This window comes from Chelonoidis abingdonii, chromosome 1 (genome assembly GCF_003597395.2).
Source record: "Chelonoidis abingdonii isolate Lonesome George chromosome 1, CheloAbing_2.0, whole genome shotgun sequence".
Lineage (NCBI taxonomy): Eukaryota > Metazoa > Chordata > Testudines > Testudinidae > Chelonoidis > Chelonoidis abingdonii.
Genome location: NC_133769.1, coordinates 230964754 through 230991002, shown reverse-complemented (window position 1 = coordinate 230991002; position 26249 = coordinate 230964754). Strand labels below are relative to the sequence as shown.

General features: G+C 40.4%; 1 protein-coding gene across 2 annotated transcripts in view; it reads left to right on the top strand.

The window, feature by feature from the left end:
• The first annotated feature begins 409 nt into the window (after nucleotides 1–409).
• Nucleotides 410–26249, top strand: part of TXLNG (taxilin gamma) — a 41145-nt gene continuing 15305 nt past the window's right edge. The window contains exons 1-3 of one of the 2 annotated variants that reach the window (XM_032774299.2): nucleotides 410–500; nucleotides 13555–13864; nucleotides 14673–14764. In XM_032774299.2, coding sequence (XP_032630190.1) covers nucleotides 13558–13864; nucleotides 14673–14764 — 399 coding nt within the window. In that variant the 5' untranslated portion in view covers nucleotides 410–500; nucleotides 13555–13557. Of the gene's footprint in view, nucleotides 501–3441; nucleotides 3800–13554; nucleotides 13865–14672; nucleotides 14765–26249 lie in introns of those variants that run through there. The other variant, XM_032774297.2, reaches the window with a different exon arrangement.

The following is a 26249-nucleotide window of genomic DNA, read 5'->3' as shown; positions in this document are numbered from 1 at the left end:
TATGACGATCTAGAACACTTTTTATGAGCCTTTAAATTAGCCATTAAAGCTAGCAATAACTTTCTTATGGACCCAAGCCTTAACATTACTGAAAGCAATTCAAAGCTTATTGATTTACTCTCAGTGAAGATCATCTTTACAAGTGTAAAGTAGCTGGGGAGGGAAAATCTGGTGGCTAGAGCACCTGACTGGATGTGGGATTTGTCTTCCTAGCTCAGTTAGAAGTTATTTACTCTCTCCGTACGTGAGTCTCCTCATCTGTTAAATAGGGATAATACTTCCCTATTCCATGAGTAAGGAGTGATGTTTAATATATTGCTGTAAGCCTGAGATGCTTTATAGAAGGGCACAGTAGTAATATAAACATTGGTAAATATTAACATACAAACTGTGTTCCATTCCTGTGGCAGGGAAACCGTTGCCTGTCCTACACTGAAGAGGAGACGGTCAGGACCTTTGGATCCTTTCTGCCTCCCATAGGCCTTCTCACCTAGCCACAAGTGAGAACTTGTTTTGTATCTTTACCTCTGCTCCTATCACACCACAGAAACCTGTCCGTTTATTGTCTCACAGATCTGATCATGCTTTTTCCTCTCCCCTCCACAATAGTGTCCCTATAACATGTTCAGATACCGTAGGATTTTATCCCATGCTTCTAAGTAGATGCTACCCTATACGAATAACTTCTACAAAGATAAGCAGCCACCCTGTATTAGATGTTACGTCCTTTAGTAACATAGTATGATTTTGTGTAGTATGAATAGGGTAAGCATATCTCCTTGTGAAACAGCAATGTTTGTATTTTCAAGGCCTGTGCAGGCATTTGTCAGTTAAAAAAAAAAAAAAAAAAAAAATGTTGTAACCGCCTCCACACTGGCCACCTGAGGTAGGAAATTGATGACTGTTTCAAAGAATGCATGTTTGCCTCCTTCGCACAACATATTATTTATCATCTGTCCATGCTTTCTTCCCATTAATCATTCATCTAGCCCTCTTGAAAGTAGAGTTGAATCATAGGGGCACAAAGCAACAGAGAAGGGGATTGTTTGATCGAGATGAGAGCAGCCTTTTAATCTTGCTACATATACTGAAGTGTCATTCCCAGACAAATTGACCTGGCATAGCCTCATCCTTGTGATAGATGTCATAGTTTTTTCTCTGTGAAAATCAGGTCACCCTAACCACAAATACTGCAGTGAGATGTGGTGACTCTTAGAAGTATTGCCACACATTTTTCATACGTGTCGCAAACCAAACAGCAGAGTTGGCTAAATCTTAGTTTTCAAAGTGATGCTCTAGAGCAGGGGTCCCCAACGCAGTGCCCGCGGGCGGGCATCTAAATGTGCCCACATCCTGGCCGACGGTTGAACATCGCCGAAATGCCGCCGAATTTCTGCGGCATTGCCTCTCAATGACTCCGCTTGCCACTGACAAGCAACGTCATCGAGAGGTGTTGTTGCAGAAATTCAGCAGCATTTTGGTGGGTGTTTGACCGCCGCCACAGTCCTTTGTCTGGCGCCCGCCAGATGAAAAGGTTGGGAACCACTGCTCTAGAACAAGAGCAAATAAAATACTTAAATGAGAGTTAATACACACAAATACAGGGCAAAAAAAGAGGGGCATATGAATGGGACATAATTTCCCACCAATAATTAAATCTTTATATAGATCTTCGTCTTGAGAGCTTCTTGCTGAAGTCTCTTCTACCTTACTTGAAACTCCTGCATCTCTTAGGCCAGAGCACTCTATTGGTACTAGAACTGCCATTCTGCAAAGCAGGAATTGTAGCATCCTCAATTCACCACAGCTCACCTAAACAAGCAGTAATGTCTGCTTGTAGGCAGAAGGTAAGTCAGACATTCATTCTTAGCTGGGGCCCCTGTTACCTTCCCTCCTTTGTCCTACTTGTAAAGTTGTATTACCTTAACTAAAGGGGTGATGTTGCACTGAATTAAAGTGCTGCAACTTTAAGAGGGCACTTAGTGATGTAAATTGGGTTTATGGCAGAGTGGATACAAAGACAAACTAAACTGCTGTATGCTGATTTTAGTAATGTAAGTTTCCATAGACTTAGGCTATGTCCACACTGCAGATTAGGTAGGTATACCTTATGTTGCTCAGAGAGGTAGATAAGCCATGCCCTGAGTGACATAAATTACACTGACCTAAGCACCAGTGTGGACAGCAAGATGTCAGTAAAGCTTCAGCTTGCAGGGGCTGGTGTAATTAAGCTGATGGGAGGTAGAGCAGTGGCTCTCAAGCAGGGCTACATATATCCCTAAGGGTACACAGAGGTCTTCCATGGGGTACATCAATTCAGCGAGATAGTTGCCTAGTTTTACAATGGCTAAATACTAGCAAAGTCAGTATAAGCTAAAATTTCATACCATGATTTGTTCAAACCGCTCTGTATAGTATAGACTGAAATGCAAGTATATATTCCAATTGATTTACCTTATAATATGAAAAAATGAGAACACAAGCAGTTTTTCAGTAAGTGTGCTGTGCCCCTTTTGTATTTTAATGTCTTATTTTGTTAAGCAAACAATCTCCTGAAAAGGCTACATAGCTTAGAAAGATTGAGAGCCCCTGCCTAAGAGCATCTACGCTAGCAGCCCTAACCTGGCATAGCTGCTGTGCTGTAAGCACTGTAATGTAGTCAAAGTTGCAGTGGTTCACAAATGCTTCTGTCAATTTCTGTGCCATCACATGTGATGGAGGAGTATACCTCCACCGACACACACAGGGTGTTGCTGGCGGCTGTGTCATGGCCCTATAGCTGTACCCACATCATCCACCACTGGCCTACATCCCTGCGGTGTAGTTTTAATTAAAAGTTTTGCCACTTTGGCTATAGGTCGGCCCCATTTATCTGCTTCAGGAACAAATATCAGGTTTCACTGGTAACCGCGCCTCTTGGCCCGCCCGTCAGGGCACCTGCAGCGTCCCCTCGCTTTCCAGCACTGGGTGCGCGCCAAGAAAAGAAGCGTTGCTGCTGCTCTGCCAGGCGGCCACGTGCCCCGGGCACAGCTGCTTCTCTGGCCTTGGGCGCAAGGGCGGTCGCCGGCTTGGCGCGGCCCGCAGCCCTCGCACGCCGTTGGCAAGGATCCCCCTCTCCGGCCGACCCGCGCCTGTAAGGTTCCCTGGCGCCCCTGCGCAGTGACCTCCAGCGTCGCGGGTTCCCGGGCCAGTTTCACGTCACTGAGCACCACGGCCTGAGCGCGCGCCGCTCTCCCACCCTTTGCTCGCGGCGTTGCCATAGCGCTGCAGACCCCGCCGCGGGGAGCCGCATCTCGCGCTCCAGGAAGTTCTGCCGTCAGAGTCGCACGCAGGCTGCACCGCCCACTGTCCCGCGCCGCTGGGAGGTGGAATTGCACGGCAGCTCCCAGCATGCTCTGCTCCGGCGTGATCCAAAGTGAGGGAGTCTGATGGGACCCGCGAGCTGCGTCATCCGCACAGCATGCTGGGAACAGCAGTCCCCATCTCCGGGCTGGCGGGAGTCGCGCTCAGGGTCCCCGGCCGCCCAGGTCCCTGGTGGAAAAAGTGTATATCACGTGACTGGGAGAGCTGCGCAGTGATTGGCTGCGGGGGGGCGGCACAAGCGCTTCCGGTGTCTCTGGTTCGGACGGGGACGACGGGCTGCTTGTTTGGATGCTGCCGTCACATCATGGCGACGCGCGGAGCCGAAGCAGCGCGCGGCGGAGGCAGTGGCAACAGCACTGTAGGGTCCGGACGGAGCCGGCGCCATAGCTTGGGGCAGCGGGAGGAGGCGGCGGCGGCAGCGCGGGGCAGCCCTGAGGTAACTGCCTGGCGCGCGCGCTGTCGGGATCTCCCCACCAGCTGGCGCGTCCGCCGCCCCNCGCCTGGAGAGCGGCTGGTGCAGGCGGCGGCTCTGGCGTGCGAGGCAGCGCCTCAGCCCCAGCCTCACGATGGGCTCCGCTCCCGGGGGCGGGCTGGGGGCCACTCCCCGGCCAGAGCCTCCCGGCCCCGGGCACAGCCTCGGAGATCCCGGCTCCCGCGGAGGGAGGAAGGGAGCGCGCGCGGGAGCTGCGCGTGTGACGGGGAAGGGGGTTGGCTGCGGCGGGCTCTGCAGTGGTTCCCGGGGGGCTGCGGCACGACCCAGAGCGCGCTCCGCACGCGCTTCAGGCCTCCCGAGCCACCTGCCCGGCTGGGGTCCCGCTCGTAGGGCTCCGCGCTTGGCACCCCAGAGAGCCCGTGGGCCTGTCGGCTCAGGCTGGTCAGTTCGTGGCACTTACCCCTGGGGTGATGCGTCCCCGTCCCCCCCGCACCCGCGCTGTCCTGGGGAATAGCTGGGCAGGCTGTAGTAGGAACTAGTATTGTCATCTAATGGATCACGTGGTCGTTTCAGCAAGGGGTGGGGGCTGTATCTGTATTGTAGTTGTAGAATGCTTGTTACAGGATAGGATGGCCTTTGCCCATTTCTCATTTTTGTACCATTTGTTTAAATTTTCTCCATATAGTAGTAGAATTGATCCAGTATAGTCTCATTGAAGTGCATGAGTAAAGGTGGTGTCGTCTGATCCTATTTCTATTTGTACAGGGAAAGTGGACATTTTTTATATAGTATGAATCAAAGGTAATGTTAATAGTTTAATTTTCCATATCTTCTAAACCAAAAAAGGCAATATTCTTAATAAAATCTTACTAAGAGTGATATTATAGCTTGGTGGATTTACAGTAGTCCTTGTTTCTATTTCTTGCAAGAAAGCCATAATATTTCTCTTGTGTGGACCTATAAAAACACACTTGTTTGTGGACAGAGTACTGTGAGGATAGAAACACCTGATGCCATTTATATATACGCTATTGAGTGTAATACACCGTTACCTCGATATAATGCCACCCAATATAACACAAATTTGGTTATAATGTGGTAAAGCAGTGCTCTGAGGGGAGACTGCATACTTGGGTGAATCAAAGAAAGTTCAGTATAACACGGTTTCACCTATAACGCGGTAAGACTTGATCTAAGTATATTCTCACTACTTCTTTTCTGCTCCAGTATCTCATGTCATACTCATATAGGTTTTCTAGTGTCTGTCATGGCATGTTACCTGTAGTAGGAAAGGTAACTTTCCAAGGTGCGAAGTTTTCTGTTTTGGCAAATGGAAAGTCCTCAAGAGGCAGTGAAACTATTCCTTCCAAGAATCACAAGCCATTCTTTCTGCAAACATCCTGGTTTCTACTATCCCAGTGAACTCTGTCTCTTATGGTTACCTTTTTTTTAAACAGTGCCCCTTACCAAAGCATTCAGAATGTTAATAACAATTTTAAAAAGCAACTTACATAATAATATTTCCTTCCTTTTAAAATAAGAGCATACAGCCAAACAGAGGAATCAAATTTCATTAAAGAACTGAAAGGTAGAGCAAGAGAGATTGGGCAAATAGTAGTTTTAAACAACAGTTGGAAAGCAAAACAAATGGAGAAAAATTTGATACAATCTTTTTTGTGTAAATAAGGCCTCAGACTTTTTTTTTAAATAGGCTGTCACTTTTTTACATTAGAAACTCAGATCTTGTCTACCCTGTCTTTGAGAGAGATACTGTGGATGACCGGAGAACTAGTAGGATTGTAGAATTAAGGAAGTGGAACCTGATTGAGGGAAAGTGAGTCACAGTTTAAAACTGTTTTTGTTTGTGTTTTTTTAACACCTGTCACAGGCATTTGAGTTAAACAGTTAGAAGATTGGTTTGTTAAACAATCAACGCTTTTTTTTTTTAATTCAGTTAAGGTCTGAGAGAGTTCCAGTTGAAGCTCTCTGGGTCCTCCAAAGAAATCTTCTGCAAACACTTGATATTGTTGATATTTGTAATGTAAAAACTGTGAGAACAGTGGAGTGTGGGGAAGAGAGTAGGACGAACTACCTTTCAGGTCTTTATGCAACATAAAGAAGCAATTTAGCACACCCCCTTTTTGCAAATCATGGTTGAAGGTGTTTTTAAGAGAGTGAATAAAAATTAGATGGATTTCAGTTTCAGCTGAGTTTCATACCACAAGGCACATCACAGGGGGAAAAAAAACCCTACTATTCAGTAGGCTTTCAAGGAATAGTAGGATCCTTAAACACAAGAGGTGTGTGAGTGTACATACTTGTCTGAACAAGGCTCAAGAAGCAGGCCTTGAATGTGGCCAAGATCATCAGCATTGGTTTTTAAAGGAGTACTGTAAACTTAAATTTGTCTCAAAACAAACTTCTGCAAAGATCAAAAGAAATGTCTAGTTAAAAGAAAACCAGTTGAAAACTGTTCTTAACTTTCTCCTGCAGTGTTTGAAACCGAAACCTTGCAAAGAACCCGAAAGGGAAACTGTCATTGATATTCATTGTCAAACTTGACACATGCACAAAATAAATACTATAGAGAGCATAGAATGGAATTTTAAAATTTCACGTTTAATAATTGAAGAAAGTAGTAAAAGGACCAATGTATGTATGTTGTATCTTTTTTTAAGTTCAGTATTGCGTGCTATCACAATCGGTCACATCATAGTCTGTGTTTTTTTTAAAAAAAAAAATGTGCATAATAATGTGATCATGATAGCCTAATCTGATGAACGCTCATATTATTGAGCCTTGAGCTGCTGCAAGCAATAGAGCAGCCCTAATGAGAGCATTCTGAAAAGAGCTACAATAAACTAATGTTGTCACAAGGACATTAGTTGATGATGTTAGTCAATATTGCCAAAATGATTATGGATCTAGGTGACTCCTGCAGGAATATGTACCATGCAACTAGTCTTTTTGGGTGTGTCCACAATAGGAAAAAAGTTGTGTTTTATCATATATTTAAAATCCTAGTGTGGGCAAGGCATAGTTTGCACATGTTATCAGGGTGAGGAAGGGATGCCAAGGGTTTACTGCAACCATCTAACAAGTGAAAACTATGAACTGTCTTATCCACACTAGGATTTTAATGCATTAGCTGACACATGATAAAAACACCTTTTTTTCCTAGTGACGACAAGGCTCTTGTATAGTCATAAAGTAATGCAAGTGTGGCAGGATTAAAGACAGGATTTTCAAATGAGCAGTATAAGTCAAATATTCCTTCAAAGGAGCGCCTGAACTAATATGGTACGCTTGTCTTTTGACTGGTGTATCAGCATAAAGGTATCCGGAAGTAATTTGGTATACCTTGAACAGTACCAGAGGTTCAATCTTTGGCACATGCTTCAAACTCTTCTGTGATGATAAATAGTAACCATCACAGCTCACTGACTCCTATTTTCTAAGTGTGATACTGCCTCATTTTTGGACATGGACATCTTGAGTAAGTTCCAGTATGGGTCCTGGCCTTTGCTCTGGGGTTGAGACTGCGTTTGTCAGGTTTTGATAAGTTAGTCTCCTAGGTTTTGAGAGCAGTTGCAGAGGAACTATCAATCTCTTTTGGTTATCAAAGCACCAGGGTGTCTGTGTTTTGTGCAACCTCTCAGGCTCCTTCCCCAAAAGGACTTGGCTTGAGAGGGGTATGGTAATTGCAAGCACTTGACTGTGAAGAAAGATTTTTTGAGATGTGTGATGGTAGCTAGTGTCTCAGTATTTTGGGTCAATCTGTGATGTTAAACTAAATGCAAAGGTACAGGTAGTCCTGACTAAACTATAACTTTTAAGTATGTTGTTATAATCTGGTCAGATAAGCAGTATTATAGCCATGTCCTGTGACTTGTGTTATAGTTTAGAGTAGATCAGATTTTAGTTTAACTATAAACAATGTAGTTGCTGCAAACTGTATTCTGTCCAGCAATCAGTCCTAAGCTTTCAGACATCCTTCTGTTTTATATGGTTTCTGTATAATTTCTTACATGCAGAGTCCTGTGGACTCAGGCACTTAAGCAGCCATTTGTTCAGTGCCAGTGTTTTAGATTGCAATGCAGTTGTGTTTGAGAATCTAAGTTAAAATGTGAATGAGTAGCAGTGATGCCATCTTAAGCCTATAGATCGCCTGAAATGATAACTCTGAGGAAAGTGGGAAGTGCACTGTGAAGGCTAATTTTCATCATCTGATACATACCCTTTCCGTGATCAGTTCAGAAGTTTAGAGAGCAGTGACTGGAAGCTTTAGGGTGACCAGAAGGGAAGTTGCTTTCTGACTTCAGCCAGTGATTATCATATGTCCTTAAGCACAACTCTTTATCCTGGCCAGTTAACCTGGAGATAAGTCTTATTTTTAAAAAGTCAGTTTTTCTTTAAACGCTAAGCTGTTTGTCTTGCCAATAATGAGTTTCACAGCTCAGTGTGTAGAGAGAGATTTCCTCTTAGTCTTTCTTAAACTTTTGCCTTTTAACTTCATCGATTCCCTTTTGCTTGTATGGGGCAGAGTATGCCTTCTCCATACTATTCGTTTTATGTATCTTCTCTTATTGAAAACTTTCTTAATCCATGTAAGCATGCCACCTTGGATTGATCCTGTCAGATCTTAAACCTAGAAGCATCGAATCTAGTTGGAAGCTGATGATGAGACCTGGGATTTGATAATGGTAATTTCAGTAGATGGTACTTCTGCCTTTGTACTGAATTAGCATTTATTAGACAATATGCTGTTGGAAGTTTTGCATATCAGGTATCTGAAATGATTGTGTCTAGAGAGCTTGCAAAGCACTTTAAGGTGAAGGGATCTTTTACCATTTGTTTGTTGCTCATCAGCTTGGCACTCAAAGCAAACTAGCCAATTTCACTCTTGTTTTCATTTTTACTTACTTTTATTTTTAAATAGGTGGCTATTCATTGCTCTAGACAAACATACAACAAAAACTTTTGCAGATCTTGCAGGTTAATTGTGAGCTTCTCCTGAGATTTTTCTAACAAATATCTTCTGCATCTCTTTCTTAATCTGTCACCCTCACAGAAGACTGAGATGATAAAACTTGAAAGAAGTATGTCCTAAATGTATTTGGGTTCTGGCTCTGTTGGACCAACAGTGGGGAAGATCTGTGGGGCCATCCTCAGGAAGCCAGTGCAAATAACTGGGTAATGTGTTTTCTGTGAGAAGCATTGCTAAACATCTGATATGCCATATTCTGCACTTAGTGAAATTTCCAAATCACCTTTGGAGAATACCTATGTAGAAGACAGTTCAGTAATCCAGTCTCCAGTTGAGACAGGCATGGATTACTGAAAGAAAAGGTCATCACCTTTTAGTCACATGCAGACTTCTGCAAAACGAGATTTCCCTTTTTCACAAAAACTGCAGCACTTTGAGGGGTGAATAAAAGTGTAAATGCTTGGTTTATGTAGGTTGAACAAACATAGAAAGTTGAAGTTGTTTCCTGTGTCTTTCATGATAAATCTGTATGAACAAATGCCAGTTCTTAGAATAGGGGTCTCCGGATGCATTTCCTGATGCCCTTTGATTATGATGGCATTCATGAGAGTTGTAACTACTTATTTTCTTTGATCACACTCGGTCCCACTGTTTAGGAAATGGGTTAGAAGTAAGTCATTACATTACTGTCTAGTAAGCAACCACTAGTCTTTCATTTTCCCTCTTTAATGAACACTTTTTTTCCTGTAAATAAAAAAATTAAAAATTTCCTTTTTAGAGTAAAATCTGGCTATGCATTAGATTTTAGAGAAATTTGAAATATTTGCTCTTAAAACAGAAATTTTGCTGCCAAGGCAAAACTTCAAGAAGGATCCCCTCTAGAGTATGCAGGCAGAGGGCAATTAATGTGCATAACATATATTTGGAAAGAGCTGCTGAGGCCAGGACTTAGATTTGTAGTGTATAGGTGCTGCTCAGGTCAACGGTCACGGCATTTCACCTTGAATGACCCTCTTACTCAGACATCAGGCTGCATGCAAATACTCTGGCTTGCAATAGAATTCCAGTCCTGCTGCACATGTGCATATGATTTAGTGGGAATCCAGGCCCATCCCTACAGGATAAGAGCTGCCGCTGTGGGGTAAACCACGGACAAAAGGGAAATCACATTATCCATGACTTTCCCCCTGCCGCAACAAATTTGTAGCCTTACTTACCATTGGCCAAGTTGTGTGTCTGCCCTGTAGTTTGATATGTGCACACTGTGATCTTTACTACTTTGATCATGTTGAAGAACACACTCAGTGAATGTCTACAATTATGGGGGGGCAGAAGAATCATTGTAATTAAGGCTGAGACTACATTACCATTTACGAGTTAATTTTTCTAAGTACTCTGAAATCCACAAGTTTGCTCCGATTGTCTTGATTTGTTATGCCTCCTGGGAGCCTGAGATAGGGTTAGTGGTCCAAAAATGTGAGGCCATTTGAACAAGGGATTCCCCAAGATGCAGTAGTCTCTTTATTATTTATTTTTTTATTTTTATTTTTTAAAAAGTCATCAAAATGTTAGTTTAATGTTTTTGCACAAACCTGAGGCTCAAACTATGGCTTGGATCTTCCCCAAAATACATCACCTGTTCAGGCTTGATTTCAGCTAGCGTCTGTCACTCACCATCTCTTTGGGCAAGAAATATTTTAAAAGCTAGATAATAGTTGAGTTTACAGCCTGGCTCTAAGATGACAACACAGATGTGACCAGGTGTGCTGGATTGCAGTGGTACTCTGGTTTGGCCAAGCCACCCCTCTGTCCTGGTCAGCGGTGTGGAGGGCCAAACTGGAGTGGCGCTGCAACCCTGAATCCCAGGTCACAACGCCTAGCCCTGGCGCACAACGCAAGAGCTGCCACTGGCCCAGCCCTGGAGAACACAGAAGCAGTATAGTGGTCCAGAAATGTATTAGGCATTACAAAGTCAAAGGTTCCACTGACAAGGTATTTTGTAGATCTGAAATTTTCAAAGTCTGTTTGCTCTGAGATGAGAAATGGATTAAATTGATTTGGTTTATGTGCATAGATGAGATAACTATGTTCTTAATTGTTAAAGGGTTTATTAAGGTATGTTGCATCCTATTAATAAACATGACTATATGCGACCTATGAGAAGTTTGGTTGAGGTTTAACTAGTTTTATAGCTGATGGCTGGATCTGTGAGTTTTTTTTATTACTGGCATTTTCAGGGCTCTTTACCATAATATTACAGTGACAGATATTATATCATTAAAACCAAAGATTGTATTTTTTCTTAAGACATAGAAGGAAGCAGAGGTGAATTATCTGTGGATGCATACTGTTAATGATAGCTTATGTTTCTTTGAACAAGTCTACTCATTTTTGTGAAAAAAGAAAATGGCCTTTTCTACAGAGAAATTTGCACCAGATTATTTAAACAAGGGCAAACCCATGTGTAGACAATTAGCTTAAAACTTGTTCTTTATCAAATTAATCTGGAATAAGTCTGATTTAAAACCAAAATGAGTAGCACACAACCCATTTTGCAACTTCTAAACCTTTTAAAATCAGTTTAAAGTCACACCATAAGTTAATACCAGTGCAACACTGCATGTAGACATGTCCTTATAATAACTTGGAGAGACATTTACCCTTGCAAATGTCATGCTGGTTAGTCCATATATGTTGTACCCCATGGTTTCTCACCCCTAAAATTGGTAGTCAAGTTATGTTTGAGACACAGTTTGGGGAAACTTGTATTGCTACTTCCCATGATATACCTGTGCTGTGAAGAATAGATTTCATTACTGTCAAACTCTTGCTTTCTATCTCTAAAATTCACTTAAATATTTTGAAGGGTTTTGGAAGAACATTTACTTTTACAATCATGATTCCTTTGAATAGCCAGTATGTTATACATGTTGTTGTAATGGCATGATCATAAAAAGCAGGAATTTTTTGTCCCAACTATTCATTTGCCAAGATGTTGGCCTGGCTCTTGATTAGAGCATACAGGTTAGAATATTCAGGCTCTGATATTGTCTATCCTTAAATGATTATACTGACTATGTCTGGTGTTTTTCATGGATGAGAGAACTCACTGGTAAGAGTAGTTGCATTTAGACTTACAATTGTTAAGGACGTGGCCACCTTCTGTTCAATTCCAGAGGTCCATAGTGGGCTTCAGTATGGCACCAAGAGAACTATGTCTCGCAAGTTAGCATAGACCAGTCACCAGAGAGAACTACAGCTTACCTTACAGTTAGGTACTGACATTCTTCTGAACTTCATATCAGTTTGAGGCAGATTTTTATGAATTTTACAGAGATGGCATTGTCTACCCACAGAATTACAGACAATGTGTCTTGATACTCTAAACCCAGAGCCAATTAGTATGTGATATTTTTTGCTGCTGTAATATTTTCAGAAAGGTGAAATATGACTTTAAAGATAAAATTGCACATACTCTTGATCCTACTCCATATTTTTATTAATGTTCTGTGAGTTTAAATTAAAAAGAAACTGATATTAAATCAGCTTATTAGTGTGTCTTGCTAACTCCATTACTTTTATTTTACAAAAAACATAACATTCATGTTCCACTGTGTATTTTCCAGGAGCATTTTTAAACGCTTGAAATTATAAAAATGTCCTTTTTCTTCCTCCTCTTTCCTCTCTCCCTCCTGTATGTTTCCTTGTTCCATTTTTAAACTATTATTTGAAATGTTAATATCTTTAATCTTTGAAATGAAGTCATAAAGTAGCTGTCAGACTTCATTAACTGCTGCTGGCATTTACTGGTCCTGCAGCTTATACAGGATGGCGTCTATCTGTTTTGTACTTTAGTCTCACCAGTAATTAAGGACTGTCTAAGTGTGGGTTCAGTATTCTTGCATTTGAGAATATATATTGTGATTTGTTTTACTCAGTTGGGAAAAACAGCTTCTCAAACTGACTCTGGGGATGCAAAGGTCAGAGAGAGTGTGTTTTTAATGCATGTGTAATATTTTTGAAATTATTAAATGTGGCTTTCTGATTTTTCAGTAATTTTTAGATTGTATCACATTTTGAATATAGGCTGGTTCATGATTTATTAAATTTTTTGAGGATCCTATTTGAGTGGTGTTACTTGAAAATTAACTTAATACGCCTGTTAACTGTGTCTGACGGTATTTTTCATTTGATTCCATATACTTTGACCAATGGAGCAGTTGTGTCCTTATTTTAATACTCTAGTCTAAGCTGCTGGAACACTTTGGCTTGGAAATATAATTTAGCATGTAACTCTTCTAATACTACACTTCTTGGAATGACAAGCCATTGAAGATAATTCTTAGCTTGATTCATCCTTAACAGAGTGATGTTTCAGTGACATTGTGTGTGTGTTGAGGAGTATCTCCAGGGAGTAACTACTTCACCTGCTCCATGAGTTAAAAAAAACAGGCTGGAGTCCTGTGTACCTAAATTTTTCAAGTTACTTTCTTATGAGAGAATTATTGTCAAGTGTAGTGCCTGCATTACTTAAATATTTGGGGGTAAGTTGGTCATTTTTACATATTGCTATCAGTGAAAAGCAAAACTGCTTTTTATATACATACAATATTAGTTTTTCCAAAAGTATTGACTACAGTTTGCGGTTCAACTTAATGATACAGTAGCTTTTTGGATTCTTGTTTATGTATACTGAAAATACGGTAGAGGTTTTTTACTTCAAGTAAATTGATCTTGGTAACTTATCTGATTACTACTTCCCCTTTTGTAGTTTATGGTTGGTACAGCAGGTGAAACTGGAATTTGCGAGATCGGAATGAATACCCAGGATCAGTTGGTGAACAGCAAATGCATTGAATCTGACACAACTTTGCAACATCTGCAGTCTAATTGTGATGGCATAGAAAGTACAAGTGCATTGGACGACGAAGATTATATCACAAAAAATAGAAAGCCAGTGGGTTCAACGTACTGTACTCAAGAATCACGAGAGGAGACTCCTGGGAGAGAAGAAACCCGTACTGAGCCACCTGATGGCCAACAAGATCCGGAGACTGAAAAAAACAAAGAGAAGACCTTAGGTATGTGCTGTTTTAGGGTTTGGCTTCTAAATTACGGCAAGTTCTGTGTTTTGAAAAAGATGGTGGTTTTAATGTTTCCTTAAAAAATGGCTTCACATTTTACCCTGGCAATATCTGAGTCATTCTCAGGAGCGTTAGTTTTGTTGCCAAATGGTATTTTGTCGTCCTTATCAGGAAATGGGAGAACATGTTTTAAAAGGTCACTGGTTGAAATTAATATTAAAAAGTCCCTCACCTGTTAATATATTAACGTTTTCAAAATCTAATCCACTGTCACAAATTGTTCTACTTCTTGCATTTTATTCAGTTTAATAATTGGAAATAGACTAATCGGTTTAACTTCTGGTTGTTAAAGACTATGATGCTGCATTGTTTGGGTTACGTACACTGAAGATGATTGTATATCAGACCACTTTTTATGTTCAGCTGATGTATATCTCTGTGTTTCATAACAAAATCTGAATTTTATATCTCGGGTTTCCAAAGCGTATCAGATATTTCTTGGTTTGTATCTTCTGAAAAAGAAATTATGGAAGTCAAAGAATTCTTGTGGTCTAAGGCTCTGTGCATACTGCAGTTGGATTAAATATACTACCACCCTATGTTATACAACTCTACAAACAGCAAGCTAATTATATGTATTCATTATTTTTTAGGGACTTGTGTTGCCATTCTCTAGTAAAACAATATGCAGCTATTAAACTAGCATGCCATTAAAAACATTCTAGATCATCATTAATACAGAACTCTTTTCAGAGAAAAAGCTTTTATAGGATTTTTTCAGTATTTAATTTTTTTTCATCCATAGGAAAAGAAGTACTGTTATTGATGCAAGCCTTGAACACGCTTTCTACTCCAGAAGAAAAGTTGGCAGCTCTCTGCAAAAAATACGCTGATCTTGTAAGTAATCTGTATAGCAAACAGATACCAAGAGTACATCTGAATTTCTATTTCTTGTAAAAGGGTTTTGGAGAAATAGTTATTCATCTACTTAAGAGTGTGAAAATACACATTAACTATGGAAGAATAGCAGGGTTTTTTTTCTTTAATTCAAAGATATTTTAACTGATTCAGCTATTTCATTGCATTAGCAGAATGTATTGGTTGAAACATTCAGGTTTCTGATAGAAATTGTTGCAGTCAACATAAAAATTCAGCACTTGTAGTTGTTTTCACTTTTATGTATGTCTCCATAACTCCTCTGTAAATCTAAAGAGGAATTTCATTATAATAGTATTCTGATAATGAAGTACTGCAATATACAATAATAAAACAGATTTCAATGCTACTAGCAACAAAATCAACATCGGTAGTCCAGCGGTAATTAATTTTTTTTTTCTTGTGGAGTAAGATAAGGCTTTGCCCCTGTTCTGCAATATTTCTAGGTTTTTATAAGCTTGTCAATATCTACTTGACTCATGCTGGAAGTTTATAACTTTCCATTGCTGAACATATCCACTGGTTCTTACGAGTATGATTAATTTCTTTTTCACAAAAATAATCCCAGAAAAATAGTGTCTGCATTGGATGTGAGGCAGCGCAGCAGGCTCTAATGTGCTCAACATACTATAAGTTTCCAAGACAATACAATGTAGATCAGCCATTAGTGATAGAAAATGACCTAGTAATATTTTTGGAAATTGGGAAAAATTTATGTTGATCTTCTGTTCTGCTCCAGTATATCTTCTGAAGATTTAGTTTCTTCCTTGGTTTTAGAACATTGCCTCAAGTGAATGTTTATTTACAGTCATTAGAAAAACAGCAATGGAAGCATATGATTTTTTTTCAGAACCAACCCTAAAAAAGGAAAACTGCCAGTTCACTCTCATAGTTTATTTAGGGAGGATACTACACTAGTGAATGGGAACAGGTGTTTATTATAGAACAATGTATTCTGACATAATTTGGTATAAATAAAATAATAGCTATCAAGGATATTTATCAAGAATAAAATTAGCTATCAAAGTTTCTATCTGGATGAGTTTCTACTAGGGCTGTCAAGTGATTAAAAAAATTAATCGTGATTAATCATGCGATTAATTGCACTGGTAAACAATAATAGAGTACCATTTATCTAAATAATTTTGGATGTTTTCTACATTTTCAAATATATTGATTTTAGTTACAACACAGGAGACAAAGAGTACAGTGCTCACTTCATATTTTTTCTGATTACAAGTATTTGAAGTTCCTTCCAAAATCTGAGAGGGATAAGGTGGGGAGTAGGCTTTCAGAAGTCTTAAAAGAGCAATACTCCAATGCGGAAACTACAGAACCTGAACCACCAAAACAAGAAAATCAACCTTCTGCTGATGGCATCTGACTAAAATGATGAAAATGGAAAATATGTTGGTCTGCACTGCTTTGGACTGCTATCGATCAGAAACAGTCATCAGCATGGATGCATGTCCTCTGGAATGGTGATTGAAGCATGAAGGGACATATGAATCTTTAGCACATCTGGCTTGTAAATATCTTGCTACGCCAGCTACAACAGTGCCATGCGAACACCTGTTCTCATTTTCTGGTGACATTCTAAACAAGAAGCGGCAGCATTATCTCCTGCAAATGTAAACAGACTTGTTCCTCTCAGTGATTGGCTGAACAAGAAATAGAACTGAGTGGACTTATAGGCTCTAAAGTTTTACATTATTTGTTTTTGACTGCTGTTATTTTTTGTACATAATTCTACATTTGTAAGTTCAACTTTCATGATAAAGAGATTGCACTACAGTATTTGTATTAGGTGAATTGAAAAATACTATTTCTTTTGTTTTTTTGTGTAAATATTTGTGATCAGAAATGAATGTAAAGTGAGTGTTTGTAATTGAAATCAATATATTTGAAATGTAGAAAACATCCAAAATATTTTAATAAATGGTATTCTATTTAATGTTTAACAATGCTATTAGTAACTCTTAATGTTTTTAATTGCATGATTAATTGCAATTTATTTGCTTGACAGCCCTAGTATATAGATATACTACTATTTGCTAACCACAAGGATACCTTACAATATTTGGTTTTAAGGACATATTTAGCTGCAGATCAACATGCTTTAATATTTACCAACCAATGAGTGTCTGCCTTTCTTCAAGAAACTAAAAAGTACAAATGCAGATCAAGATGAAAATTTATTTAAATCAATCCACCCAGCCTTGTAGGTCATTCCCTTTCCTGTAACCAGCATAAAGGACAGTAGCAACCTCCTGGGCCGAGCAATTTTATACACCATATGAAACTATCTTTAGAATAGCTACCTGGTCACAGCTATTCATACCTTAAAATTTTACAAACTGGAAATTCAGGCATTAACTGATGTTGTCTTCAGTAGGAGCGTGCACCACATGCTGGTCTCTTTGGGCATGTCTACGTTACCACTTACTTCGGTATGATTTATGTAGCTCAGTGAATAATCTCTACCCCTGAGCAACGTAAATTACACTGACCTAAGCGCCAGTGGAGACAGCACTGTGTTGGTCAGAGAGCTTCTCCTGCCAACATAGCTGCTGCCTCTTATGGAGGTGGAGTAATTAAATAGACAGAAGAGCTGTCTCTTGTCTGCTTATAGCTTCTTCACCAGATCCGCTACTAGTTCTTCTAGTGTAGACTAGTCTTCAGCAGTAGAGAAGGTTTAAAACACTGAGTGTATATAGTTTTCTTGGGGTATGTCTACACTACCCATCGGATTGGCGGGCAGCAATCAATCCAGCAAGGGTTGATTTATCGCGTCTATTCTAGATAAATCGATCCCCGAGTGCTCTCCCGTCAACTCTGTACTCCACCGCCACGAGAGCTTATTCCCGTAGCTGAAGTTGTGTAACTTAGATCGTTCTCTCTCTTCCCCTTCTCCCCTCCATCCCTCCAGGTAGACCAGGTCTTTGAACATGACTTGAAGGCAGGAAACCATTTTAGGGTTGGACATTTGACTACAGTAATTAATAGTCAAATGACAGTCAAACATTAGTCAAATACTGTCAAATATCAAAAACGTCATATTTTAAGCACTATTTTTTTAGAACAGTGTAAGAAGGGTAGGATGTAGAACAGACCTTAGTTAAGCAACTGATTACCTGTATACCATCTCTCTTATAGTTCTTTTATATAGTTAAGCAACTGAAACTAAATGGAGCGTGAAAGCTAAATTTAGTTTTATAGAGTTTTATTCACTGTCCTTAACTGCAAATAATAGAGGGTATGAGAAGACAAAAATAGCATTGGACTACGATGAGTTATAAAAATTTTTTTCTAATTTTAGCCATTCAGGTTTTCAGAATTAAATTACATAACCTCAATAGAAAATAACATTTATACTCTATTACTATCTTGAGAAGCTGACTCTTTTTAGATTTTTTAGTAAGGCCATGTCTACAGTACAAGTTGTGGTCAACGCAAGCTATGTTGGCATACAGCCACTAAATCACTCAGGTGCATGCACACTTGGCTGCTTCCATTGATGTAACACATACCCACCATAAGTGCTTTTGTTGTTGTAAAGTGCAGTACACTCAGGGTAAGTATACCCGTGTGTCACACACCACCATGTTGTGCATTGTCTTTCGGGAAATTTTCATGTTTTGTTAGCTAGGAATACTAGCCCAGGTGTCTCTGGGAGCTAGTGGTCAAGGTCCCAGCATGCAACTTTCTTCATCCATAACCAGTATTTTTTTGTGCCTTTTAGAAAATATCTTACCAACCTGCTTGGCACTTTTTGGTTCCTGCTATCTTTGACAGAAGCATGGAGTCCACAGAGCTCTGCATTATCTCATGAATGAACGTTGCGAATACAGGACGCACAATTGTCCTGTATTTGCAGACCCAGAGGAGTATTTCAGCAAAGGGGGACATGATGATCTCTTCAACAACAGATTGCTGAGGGACATTCAGGGTTGTTGGGTGGCATTCACAGAGCAGCTTCAGATGAAGCTCCAGTTCTGGGCACAAGAAATGAGCACTGACTGCCAAGCTGGCATTGTAATGTAGGATTTGAACAGCCAGCATTAGCTGCAGAACTTTGGGATGAGAGAAGCTGCATTCCTGAATCTGAGCTCACTGTAGCCCTCTAGTGCAGGGGCACCAGAATGAGCTGCATTGACAGTGGAGAAATGAATGAGATTGCACTCTAGCCTTGTATTGCCAAATTGTCATTAGATAGTGTAAAATAATTTTGGAGTTAGAAAATCCACAGTGGGGACCATTGTCATGCAAGTGTTTAGGGCCATTAATCATCTTCTGTGCAGGACTGTGCCTCTCGGCAGCGTGCAGAAGGACATGATGATTTGCAGCAATGGGTTTACCAAACTGCAATGGTGCAATAAATGGCATGCATATCCCTGTTTTGCCTTGCTACAGAATACATCAACAGAAAGGGCTACTTTTCTGTGGTTATGCAAGTCTTGATGAATAACCAGTGTTGCTTCACCTATCGATGTGGTTTGGTCAGGGAAGCTGGATGACCCTCGCATCTTTAAGAACACAGGACTCTTCATAAAGCTACAAGCAGGAACGTTCTTTCCCAACTGGCGGATTACCATTGAGAATGTTGGCATGCCAGAAGTGATTCTGGGGGACCCAGCTTACCCCTTGTTCCTCTAGTTCATGAAGCCATACACTGGCCACCTTGACAGCACCTAGGGAAGATTCAATTATCAGCTCAGCAGGTGCACAATGACCACTGAATGTGCTTTTGCTAGATGAAGGAATGCTGGTGGAGTTTACTCACTAGATTGGATCACAGTAAGAAAAATATTGCAGTGGTTACAGCTATCTGTTGCATCCTGCATAATATATGTGAGGCAAAGGTGGAAGTGGAACATGTCTGCTGACATTGAACAGCTAGATGCCAGAGCTATTATAAGAGCCCAACGTGGAGCTATGCATTTGAGGGAGGTTTTGAAAGAGCACTTCAGTAGTCAGTCACAGTAGTGTTCTGTGCTGGAGTGTTCACTGGGCCTGGAGCTTCGGGTGCTGCTAAGAATTGTCGTGTGTTATGTGCATTTATAAGTGTGCAGGTTTTTCCTGAATCTATTAATTTTATGTGGTGCTTGGTGTGTATCCTTCATGTACTGTTTGCTTTGCTGCTATGCACTGTGAAATATTTGTTATAAACCAATAGAAAATGTAATTCTCCAAAAATAGAACTTCATTGAGTGCAGAAAATCAATATGGGGGGGGGGAATGTTATACAAACTGTTAACCTAAATTAAAAGGTGAATATTTAAAATTAGAAAGGATGTAAACATTTGTCTGTTCGAGTGCACAAATGTAGTTGGTTGTGGCTAGACATAACCTGACCTGGGAGAACCACACGGTTGGTGTATGTGAAGCTGTGGTCTTCCTTGTTGTCCCCTGGCATAGCGTGGTGTATGGATAAGGATTCTGCCTGTGATGGCATGTGGTATGTTGGGGGGCTGGGGGGTGTAGGGAGTGGTGACCGTGGAGTTTTCCAAGGACAGCAAAGGGTGGGAGTCTTAGATTTTTGGACTTGTAGGATCTGCAGCAGTTGGTTTGCTGCTGGAGAAGACCCATTATGTGTTTCCATATCCTTGTCTTGCTAGGACTCCTGGGCCTTTTTCCTGTCTTTCTCCATGCTGTCAGTCATGTTGGCTTTCCAAGCCCTTTTGTTCACAGTCCAGTGCAGCAGTAGCTTAACGTAATTTTGCTGAGCATGTCTTCCCTAGTCCTCTTCTTTCTCCCCATGACTGTGAGGCATTCTGCGAGCATGAACGGGGCACCCCTCAAATTTGCCATGCCAGAAGCTGCTGATTAAAAACAGACGTATGTACCATTGGATTAACAATCACCATGGAAAGGGATAGATAAGTTTAAAATATCCCTTCACTTATTCCCATGAACACTTTTAATAAGAAATGCTTATTAACACTTCAGCTTTGGACTGCTTCAGCACTGCAATGCTCCCTAGCCCCAGCAAGTATGGCAGAGCAAGGGTGAGGGGTAGGAAGGATTTTCTGTTGCATGAAGCTGTAAAACTTCAGGCTCTGTTCCATGAATATAGGGCAGTGACACTGATTACTGGCACTGTTTTTTCCACAAGCAGTGGTGATTTGAGTTGATATCTCACTCCTAAGGTTCGCAAAGGCACAGAGAACACAGCTGCTACTGGTGCCCTGAAGCTGCCTGTTCCTGTAGCCTATATGCTGCAGTGGTGCCAGCCAAACTCATTGCTGAGTGGCATGGGAAAGTGTCCTACAGCAGCAGAAGAAATAATGTCATAATCCACAGAAACCTTTGGGAGAGGATTGTGGAGTATTCCATGAAAGTTTCATTGAGATCGCTCAGGAAGATAAGTAACATCCCTACTAACATAAACAAAGTGCACTGCCTGACCCTCAGCTGCATAATCCAACAGCAGAATGAAAAGCAGATGCCAACTCTGCATCTGTTTGTACCTTTTTACCTCTTTTTGTGCAAATAGACAAAGATATAGACTTCACTGTTTTAACTTGGGGGTGGTCCATGGGCCATTTTTAAATTTAAATATTCTAAGGAAAAGTATGTGCACATACTTAGCTGAGCTTCCTCCCCCTACGTTAGGCTCATCTATGTTCACCAGACAGGGCTGGCTAGAGTGTAGCAGAATCTCAAACAGCTCCTGGCTTGTGGTATGGTTGGAGTCCCTTGCCATGTAACAAGCCCCACCACCTGCTCCTTCTCTTCCCATTCGTTGTTCACATCAGGAGTTTCTGTCATAGGTTCCTCTGAGGTACCCACAGTGGTCTGCAGGGTGCTCTCTGCCAAATACGGCGTGCAATTCATTGTAAAAGCGGCAGGTCTGTGGGGCAGCACCAGATCTATTATTACACTCACTGGCCTTGTGGTTTCCCTGGCAGAATTCTTTCTCTTTCACATGGCACCGCTGCTGATCCCTGTCGTACCCCTCTGCATGCATCTCCTGTGTAATCTTCTCATAGGTGTTCATATATCTATGTCTAGACCATAGCTTTGCTTGCACAACCTCTCCCCGTAAGCCCAGAAGATCCAGTAATTCCTGTCTGCTCCTGGTAGGAGTGCATCTAGTGTGTGGTTGGTTGGGCAGTTTCACATAATGAGAGTGGTCTGATAGGTGTGCTTGCCAAGGTAGACAGTCAGTGAAAAGGCATTTCAGAAACACACAGGAGGCACTGGGAGGGAGAGGAGTTGATCAGCGAGGCCGACGGACCCGGACATAATTCCACCGCCTCCCCTGAGAGTGCCATGTCCCTGCCCTCCCAACACCTCTAACAAGCTGCTGAACAGCTATTCAGCCAGTGTACAGGAGGCACTGGGAGGGAGGGGGAGAAGTTGATCAATGGGGCCAGCGGACCGCTGTTTGAGAAACACAAATCTACAGTATTCAGTCCACATTACCTGTTTTTCCAATTAATGAAATTAGCCCTAGGATCACTGCTAACTATCTTAACTTAAACTCCTACATTTATGACAGACTCAGCGTAGTTTGAAAAGCTGGCACATTTGATCTTATTTTATGTCTATATACAACTAGAACTTGAAAGGCAGTATGAAATATTAACTGATAGACATACGCAGTGCTCTGTCATGTTAGTTAATAACAGTAACTTCAGTTTTAAAACTACTTTACAGCAATCGTTGATTTAAACATTACAAAACTCTCTGACAGTCTTTAAAACACACACACAAGTATGTGCGCTTCCTTTACTAATCCCTCAGTTTCAGGAACTGGTCAATTGACTGACTTGGGTCATCATCAAGGAGAAAGTCTGTATATTACTTATCACCAGATCTTTGCTCAACTTTCAGCTCAGTCATCATTCGCAGCAGGATTTGACACTGTTTTACTGCTGTATATGGCATGTATAATATCAATGTTTGATATTAATTTAATATTTTAATTCATTTACTTATTCACAGACAGGGAAAAAGGGAAGTCTCTTCACAGTCTTCTGAAAGGCTGCTGTAACTCTAATTCCTTAGACTATTAAAGAAATCTAGCTGTTAGACCTTGGGCTTTTATTCTGTTAGCTGTCTGTCCTGTCTTTCTAAAAGGCTTTTTGATACCTGGGCAATTCTTAAATAGTAACAACTCCTAATTTTGGGACCTTAGTTAATACAGCAGTACCAAACAAGAGTAAGACTTTATAGTCTGCAGTAGGTTTAGTCTTTAGACAGTTATGCCTATGTCCAAAAAACAGTTATTTTAATTCAGATAAATGTGAAATAGTGAATTTCACACCCAAAAAAAAAAAGTGTACCTTTTTTTAGCAGTGTTAGGTTAATGTTTAAATATGAACCTTATTCAGGCTTGAACAATTGCAAAAGAAAAATGAAATAAAACAAACCTGGCAACTAAAAAGAGTCAGATTTTAAATGCAATTATGCTAGGTTGGCAAAAGGTCAGCTCTTCAAGCATCGTGCTGTTCATTATCTTTTCATCATTAAACATCGACCATTTCATCTTTATCCTCAAATTCATCAGTAACTCATTCTCCCTCTTAATATTCTTCAGATCAACTTTTCATCTGTCCTTTCTTTAATCGTATTTTGTGATACATGATCACTAGCTTCCCAGGAGTGAAGATCTTCAATCCATTTCTGTTTCTTGAATGATGATTCCCCAAACCAACCAGTTTTGTTCCGCACATGCAATAGCACACACAAGTGTTTAAAAGAATATCTGCCACCGTAGCAAGAACATGAGGAGGATACAACCCTTTCCATCATGATGAAACATGTTGTTTTTATATTCAGCTGCTGGGGACTGCACTTTGCATTGTTTTACAACTGACTAGGCTTCTTTTTGCTTTATATTTTACTATCGCCATCATTGCTTGTTTGTATTTCCGTTAAAATTTGCAATAGTCACTCTGAGATCACATGCTGAATCAGATTCATGGTCAGATTTTGGCCCTGGAAGCATGGATCAAGAAGGTAGGCTGTATTATGAGCGAGAGTGATCACTTGATTTTTTTTTGGTGATATTATCTTGCCTCTCTCTTCTGCTTTTGTAAATGAACTGTGTTCAGTATTCTTGCATGTTTCTTAACATTGAGAAACTCGTTCTTGGCATCAGACAGTGCAGAACTATTATTTTTCATATTCTGAATGACTTATCTACAATATCAAACAGTTAAATTAATTTGTCTTTTCACATCCAAAAGACGACATCATCAAGAATGTTAGTGCAGACTACTCAGGGAGAACACTCGGCCACCCCTTCTTCAAGAGCAGCTGAATGAAGAGTCTTTTTTTGCGTATTTGAAGTTCGAGGCATTTAATAGAAGATGCCCATTAAATAAGAATAGGCTTACTCAGTGTGAATGAAACTGAGTGTTATATTAACTGATGCTGAAAAATGTTTGCTGGTACTTGTTTGCTTTTGAAAATCTTGACCACACTTTTCACTTATAGCATGTGATGCAAAGTTGTAAGATCTTAAACATCGCGAGTGAAAAACTGCATAATATTGGCAGCATAACCATAACACAAGTTGTGGATACGCATCAGCAAAACTCAAGTAGTGTTCATGTTAGCCATGTTGTTCACAACCAAAATAACCTTCTGTGAACCCAATTCGCTAATTATATTTTTTAACTGGTCTGCAATATACTGGGCTGTGTGGTGATGCTCAGTTACACATTGGAATAAAACACACACTGGCTGTAAGGATATCACCATGAAGTTGATGGCATCTTCACTGCAAATATTGTTCCATCCCTCCAGACCCTACAAGTACATGAGGAGTTTGTGTGGTCAGAACACCAAACTCTTTTTCACATCCTCTGTTTTGTCATTCAGAAGACTTCTGCAAGCCATTTCTTACTTGGTCCTTTGGATGCAACTTCCGAAAATGAATTTAGCGTATAAGGATTTTTGATTATGTGAAATGGAGTTTTGCTCGCATAATTACTCCTAGCAAATGTAGGGGTAAGTTTGTTTTTCTTGTAGTAGGACAGTCTATCTAAAAACCTCTTGATACTGATTTGATGAACATCTGAAAACTTTCCAGGACTAGGAGTTTTTGATGCCGAAGCTGATAAAGTAACAGAATTCTTATTTGAATATGAAGAAATGGAATTAGCATCATTTTCATTGCCACTTATATCACTGTATTCATCAAAAGACACCAGACTTCATGATGCTGCTGTCAAAGACAAAGTAAAAAAAAGAGTACACAGAAGAAAACAAACTTTGATGTAGACCGGTTTACTCTTCCTTGCTGTTTGCCTATAATCTTTTGACAGTAGCTGGACACATCACAAGAATTCCTCAAGTGAGGGTTCTCCATTCTATCTACATTTGTCTAATACTCAAGAGAACATAACTTGCATGTAGCTTTAACAGTGTTTCCATGTTCATGTCTAGTAATTAAAAAAAAAGAATACAAATTATTTTGGCTTTCCTCAACTCTGCATAATTTATGATGTTACTGTTGTTAATGTCTCACTACTTCTGGATTGCTGTCTCAGTTATGAAATATCTCTTGAATTTTAATCAACCAGTAGCTATTCAGTCTTTCTAAGCACTGCTGATTGGAAGATTCCATCCAATCAAAATGTTTTTGGGCATGTTGTCCCCTCCCTCCCAGGACCTTTAAAGACTCCCAGATCACATGAAGGCAAAGGTGGGCAGGCGGCTCCTTCTTCCTACAGCAAACACCCAGGCTCATAAGCAGCAGTAGGAAAAGGAACAGAGCAGGAAGGGGGGGGGGGGGGGGCCCTCTACAGAGATGTGATATCACAAACCTCCATTAACAGAACTTTCCATATTTATCAGCAAGGTTTGGTTGGGGATAAATGGGGGTTGGGGCGAGTTGATGGAGGGGGTATTTGAGGGAGAGAAGTGGGAGTTTATTTACATAGGCCTGTAACATGGATTGTTTCTGCTGAGGGCAGTGGGGTTAATAGCTGTGATATTTTTGTTTAGGGAGGAGGTTTGATGGCCATGCATCTTTTGTCTTTGTGTTTGGGAAGAGGTTTAATGACTGAACACTCCTTTTCCTTCTCCAATCCCTTCTGAATTTATTTCTGTAGGTTTGTCTTGGTAGTTTAGATTGACCAGGGTCAGTGACCATGTCTTTTAACTCGTTTAATGCGCTTTGTAGACCACCATGAACAATGATGACCTTGTATATAAATAGATATATGTATAATGTTTGTTCTAGAAGATTCCAGCCAATTAAGATGATCAACTTTCAGTTCGTTCACCTTTTTCCCAGCAGATGGCATTAGCATGTAGTAAAGTGAGTAATCAAGACATTTCAATAAGTTTGCTAACATGTCACCATGTTGCAATAAAAAGGCTAGGCCATCACCTACATCTGCACATTGTTGCTGGAATATCAGATATTTGACCATGGTTAAATAGTAGGCTGTTAATTGACCAGTCAGTATATCAGCTTGTTAAACCT